The sequence below is a fragment of the Sinocyclocheilus anshuiensis genome, unplaced genomic scaffold (assembly GCF_001515605.1).
Source record: "Sinocyclocheilus anshuiensis isolate Anshui unplaced genomic scaffold, SAMN03320099.WGS_v1.1 scaffold932, whole genome shotgun sequence".
Taxonomy (NCBI): domain Eukaryota; kingdom Metazoa; phylum Chordata; class Actinopteri; order Cypriniformes; family Cyprinidae; genus Sinocyclocheilus; species Sinocyclocheilus anshuiensis.
This window is the reverse complement of record NW_015552597.1, coordinates 202,146-208,666: the sequence shown is the minus strand read 5'-3', so window position 1 is coordinate 208,666 and position 6,521 is coordinate 202,146. Positions and strand designations below refer to the sequence as shown.

Here is a 6,521-nt window from a genome sequence, read left to right as displayed (position 1 = left end):
CCCCCCCCCCCCCCCTTTTGGATGACAGTGTATGTTCAACATATAATTTTTATAGTGCATTTTGTGGCTTTGATTTATTGCATTTGGTTCATGGCTGAATGTCATTATGCATGTATTATCTGTTTGTCTTTTAAAAATGCAGGAAAAGTGAATATTATAAAATGGCACTGCACTTTTTACCAACTACAATGAAGTAGCACAATGGCATAATGGTTTTAATGCACAACCTCATAACTGAGTCATAGTGTCCCAAGAGTTAGTGGACCAAGGCCCAGTTTATTCCGATCACTATAATCTTTTAAGACAAGTTTATACACTGAGGTTCTGAGAGTTACCTGTCTTTGAATCTCAGCAAGATTGTAAGGAAGAGCTCCCTCCTCCAGAGGTGCAATCATCTCAATGTCAAATAAACCAACACGTCTGTAAAAAGCAAAAACATGCGCAGACATAATTAAACAGTTAAACAGATTCCTTTTTTCTGCCTTTTCAGAGCACAACATCTCAAAGATGTTTGAGGAAACGTGGTATACAAGTAACACAAATAACAACCTCCAAAATCTTGACTCAAAGTGAGGTGGGTAATTACAGTATCACATTGTAAAGAAATAATAATGTCCAAAAACCAACTCCTGATCACCATTTGCTCCATTTGAGACCTACCCAGTAGTGTCATGAGTCAGTTCATAGGTCATAATATCTGACTCTTCAAAAATGTTCATGTGATATCTTTGGTTTTGGAAAGAGGGGTTTAACTCACCATGATTACACCGCTCTATGGCTCAGAGCAGATATTTTGTAAATATACTTCCAAGCTCATTACTGTACTGGTAAGAACTTTGCAGCAGTTACAGTAGTGGGGAAACATGTGTGCCGCTACATGCTGCAGGAAAGTTAGAACAAGCTGGACCGTGTTCAAAACCTCCCGCTGCACAATAATAGGAAGAGTCATGTATCATCGACTATGCAATTGCCAGAACAAGACTCAGAATAGCGAGTCCAGAAAACTTTTCTCATATAATTACAGAAGAGTCCAAACAATGCTGTTTTTAGACGGCGAGAGTGGCTAGAGGACTCTGAAACACAGGCTGAGCTGAAGTATGTTATGGCTGAGCCTCGAACCCTCCTCTTGATGGGCAGAGGATCTCAGATGATGATTCAGCAATGCCCTGTCGCCATGGTGACTCACCCTCTCGGCTCAGACAGGTCAGCCAGCTGGAACAGGATGTCCACTTCCATAGGGGTCACCTGGCCAAACCTTTGGGCGGCAATGATGAACTCCTCTGCAAAACAGGGAAAGAGAGTGCAGAAAATACAGAATCATTTAATGATTCTTTATGATTCATTACTGCTAAAATTTGATTTATACTAATCAAATACAATTTTCAAAAGATAGAGTGGCTTATTATTAAATTAGTTTTAAACAAGTTTTTTCGAAAACATTTTTGTCATTCATGCTTACTAAAATAAGCTTTCCATTTTAATATATTTTAAAGTGTAATTTATTCCTATGATGGCAAAGCTCAGAGTCACATGATTTAGAAGTCATTTTAATATGCTGATTTGATGCTCAAAAAATATTTCTTTTTATTATCAGTTGAAAACAGTTGTACAGCTTAATATTTTCATGGAAACTGTGAAACATTCTTTCAATATTCTTTAATGAATGGAAAGTTCAAAAGAACAGCGTTTATTTAAAATATAAATTTTTATAGTAATGTGGAAGTCTTTACTGTCACTTTTAATCAATTTAATGCATTCTTGTTGAATAAAAGTATTAATTTCTTAAAAATAAAAAATAAATAAAAAGCAAACAAAAAAAAAAAAAAAACCTTACTGATCCCAAACTTTTCAAATGTAGCATATTTGGCCACTTAAGCCATGCTTTAAAATATATGACTAAAAAACTAAATAAAATATTAAATCAAGTGGCATCTGCAAACAAATGATGCAAAACATTTGCTCATTTTTGCAATTATTTTTGGCCAGCTGGTAGCAAGGTCATTTTCAGCAGATGTTCTGTATTAAGTCAATGGGTGAATTACATTTGAAAGTGAGCATCACTGTCTCTCACTTACTCAGAAGGGCAGAGCACTTGAAGTAAACACTCTGAAGAGTGCAGGACAGTATGGTCATGTACAGCCTATATGTCCCTGCCACTTTATTTTGAATTCTAAAATTACATTGAAAACAATGGGCAAAATTCTCATTTATAGCTATTACAATTATTCTTTCACATCAAATATTGCCTGTTTGTGTCTTGAACTCAATTTAATTTCAATTTATGTAGTGTTTGTTAAAACTAAATAAAATAAAAATATGTGAATATTATTTTCCACAAATAATCCTTAGGTGCACAATAACAGTTGAGGTAAGATCTCAAATTACCTCAAAATGCATGAATGCCGCTCAGAATCACATGATTATAAACAGTAAAATTACTTCCTCAAAGTGGCCATTTGCCCTTCACTAAAAGCCTTGTAAAAGGAGACTTCATGGAGGAATTCAGTTAATCGCTTTCATTTAAAACAACCTTATATGTACAACACCTTGCACCATCTTTCATTAAAAGTTTGAAGCTGAAGTTTTGTGCATAGAGTATTACAATGTTTAAGCTGTCCAAATACATTTCAGTGTCACTGTATTGCTCGTTGTTCTATTAATGAACTATGTGTTTTACATGAACACATCCCTACCTGATCATGTAGTAAATAATTAATTCAAATATTTAGCAAATCGTTGAGTCTGGGCTTGTATTGGATATCAGTTGGTTGTGTAGGTTAAGTGCAGAGTGGTAATGAGCAGAATGAACACAGGCCGGTTAACAGTGGGATTCCCACTGCACTGGTATAGAGTGACTAGCCTGAAAAAGGCAGCAAGTGTTCTTACACAGAGCCCTATTGAATCAAGGCCAGCTCAGCTTACCCCGGCCTTAAACACGCTGTGAAGTGTGAAGAACGCTCCAATCAAAGAACACGCAGGGCATCTGTCTCTTCAGCTCCCTCCAAAAACAAACACCAGCTACTGATAAAGTGTGAGGAACATGCCGCCAAGAGCATTCGGCCTGCCAAAAATCATATTTGGTTCTACAAAACTTTTAAATGGACTTTCAAGTATCAGAGCGGAAAAGTAACTCTGAAATCATGCGGTTGTGATCGAAAGCAATGAAATAAGTGAGATGAATTTCTGCTTTAGAATGGGCAGAAAAGCAGTAAGATGATCCACATTAAATGTTTTTATACATTTGCAAGCTCTTTTTTCTATCTGCGGCCTTTGTGCGGGGTGATGTGTTCCCTATTTTCCCCAGGTGGCAAACGATGGCTGTTGCAATGACGAAACTATGCTTCGGCGTACCGCTCAAAACATACGGAACCAATCAGCTGTGGGTCAACAAGAGAAGTAGACATGGAAATTCGCACGCACGGGTCCCAGCGGAGCCCGATGGCGGCCTACAGCCTCTGTGGGAACAGCAGCGTTAAATGTAGCCTCCCCACCCCTGGCCCCGGTCTCCACAGGGCTGATAGCATCGCAGACTGGGTGTGTACAGCAAGAGTGTGTGTCCAAGACGCAGAGCTCCATTGCAGCCAGACTATGAGGGCTGTTTCACAGGTCACCAGTTGGCCAAGGAGACACAGACCAAGGTTTTTTTTAAGGTTTTGGGGCTTTGTTTTAAAAGCCCTCCTTGATGGGCTATTGACAGGTTTTTTAAAGTTATTTATCATCCTTTAATGAGCTCAACGTGACTTATCACAACAGTAATATTACACTTGTATTATGCAAGTTGTTAAATATTTATATAAATAATTAAAATTAAAACTATAATAATTAGAAGAGTTTGAGTGAGAAAAAAATCAGCAATCTATTTAAAAAAAAAAAAATTTTAAGTGCATAACAACATATGTAAGAATTGTGAAAAATTGTAAACTTTTTTTTTTTCGAAAATTAAATGGTTTAGAGCAAGATGTATTATTTAACACATATTTTATAAATATATATTTAAAAGTCCACAACAACATATGTAAGAAATACGTAAAATTGTAAAAAAATAGAGCAACAAAAAAAATTGTTAAAAAAATTGAAAGAATGCGAGTAAAATGTACTGTACTATTTAAATAGTACAATTACGTATTTATTTATATTAAATTACACACATTACATATGTGCACAACAACATATGTAAGACATATAATTGTTCAAAAAATGAATAAGAATTTGACGAGTAACAAAAAATTTAAATACAATGTCTAAATACTATGATTTTATATATATATATATATATATATATATATATACACACACAGTATCTGTGTACTAAATTACACATATTATATAATACAAATAATTATATTGCCCCAACAAACACATACACATGAAAAGCTAACTCTGATATCTCCAGCAATGCAGTGTGGGTATTTTTTTGTGTTTTTGGGGCACAAAGTCAGCCTAATCAGGGGAGACAGGACAAAGTCAAAACAAAACAAGCTTAAAAAAAAAACCTACTAACCTTTAGTAACTTCCACATCTTTGCGGTTGCCTGCCAGGGTGGTGTAGATCTTCCTAATGAGCTCCATGTTGTTTAGCAGAGAGTTGAAGCCATTGAAGTAGGAAAAGCTGACCTGATGTGACGTACTTCCACCGGCCGCCTGCAAAATTGGCAGACATTTGAACGAAGACATCCTTTTATGAGGGACAGAGGTGATAAATAGCTGAGAATTCTATGGAGTGCCAAACATTAATCAAGCTACAGTGCGGCGACATCTTTAGCACTTCCACCCCACAGAGTGCTAAATAAATACATGTGTTTCACAGAGAGGCACACTGGTAATTTCAGAGGGATTGAAGCTTGAGGGCCATTTTTAATTAAGCTGTTTTATGAGAAGAGGGCCATATAAAGTGGAAAACTAACATGAGGTAAATCTTTAAATATCATCTGACAGAATGCTTGGTGTAAAAACTCCCTTTGCCACTCTGATAGCAAAAGAAAAAGAAAACTAGCCAGAGACCAATTTCATTTAAACTGCAACATTAAGTATTTATGAAATGTAACATTTTTAGAATGTATTTGATGATTTTTTTTAGAGACAAGACAAAAGTGTAGTTTGGCTGAAATAGTGCTTGTATAGTTTTCTTCAGGCTTAAGAGGGGCTGGGAAAGAAAAGCGAGAGCAGATTGTCTCTCACTAGATGGCGCTGTGTGCTTTGCAGAAATGGTGGTGTCTACCTGAAGCCACAAAAATCATACCTGCTCTGAAGTTTCCTTAACCAGGATGTCATTTGTAAAATCCCTGCATAAACCTGCCCACAAAAAGTATAAACCTTTTTGTAGTTGGGATAAAATGTTTACACCTCCTGTCTTGTTTTGCAAGGCAACTAAATTAGAGGATTGAGTGTATAGACTGGGTCTGACGAGCGTATTGTCTTTAATTTATTTCTAATGGCCTCAAAATTGTGTGTTTACAAACATCTCCTAGAATCCCAAGGTTTATGAGGCACAAACCGTGGAGAAAATGACAGACTTCACTGAGTGTGTATAAAACAGACTGCTTACACATATACACCTAGCAAATAAATATCTCCCAGTGGTTTACGTGAAACAAAAGTCTATCACAAAACTGTCATACAATACAACCACTGGCTGAAATAGCTAAAACATAAATAAAAATAAACAAACTCACTGCAACTAAGCATTCCTCCACAAATTGTGTGAGCATGTGGGGTCTGATGGTCACCATGATGTCCCTGAAGTCCAGAGCGGTGATGGTGCCTGTCTTGGCCTTGTCTCTTTGCATAAAAGCCTGTCTGGCATGTTCAAGCTGCATCTCCTGCAACACAATACATGTCAATCAGGCTGTGCATGCTGGTAGTTTACAGAATGCTGAATTAGAGTGATTTGTACTGGAAAAAAACCCCACACAGATATATTACATGCATGTGATTTTATGCATGTGATCCATTATGTATAGCTGGCCTTAATTATGCAAAAAATGTCAATGTAAATCAATCTTTGAATGGTAAAAGCAGCTCCAGATGATATATAAATATGAAATATAAAGACTATAATAAATATAATAAATGTAATGATTAAAGGAACCCTGTGCATCGATCCAAATCAAAATGTCAAAATGTTTAGTCTAAACCATAATAAAGATTTATATTTATCAATTATAATACTATTTTAAAAAAAAAAAAATTTGTAAAAATATTTTTATTTCTTAAAAAGAATCAGTCCATACAACATGTCGCCCATGATGTTTCAATTAAATAACTATTTGATGTGTTTGTTATTATTTTCAATTAATTTATTTGCTTGGAGACATATGCTAGAAAGACATTTGGAGAGGGAACTCTCATTTTGTTGATTGCGCAACTCATTTGAAACGGCTGCAGTATCACATCAGGAGACGAGAATGACTTTCTTACACATCTCAGGCTTTTAAAGAGAGTTGTTTTTCTTTCTTCCCGCATAATTGAGCTACTCCGCTCCAAAACACTAGAAATAAAGGTCTGCTGTGCGAATGGACGTGT

The 6,521-nt window shown here is 36.0% G+C and overlaps 1 protein-coding gene across 1 annotated transcript in view; it reads right to left on the bottom strand.

Moving 5' to 3' along the window:
- Positions 1–6,521, bottom strand: part of LOC107665658 (calcium-binding mitochondrial carrier protein Aralar2-like) — a 37,624-nt gene that overhangs the window by 19,455 nt on the left and 11,648 nt on the right. Inside the window, 4 exon segments of the mRNA XM_016456635.1 lie at positions 336–420; positions 1,187–1,280; positions 4,502–4,640; positions 5,672–5,818. Coding sequence (XP_016312121.1) covers positions 336–420; positions 1,187–1,280; positions 4,502–4,640; positions 5,672–5,818 — 465 coding nt within the window.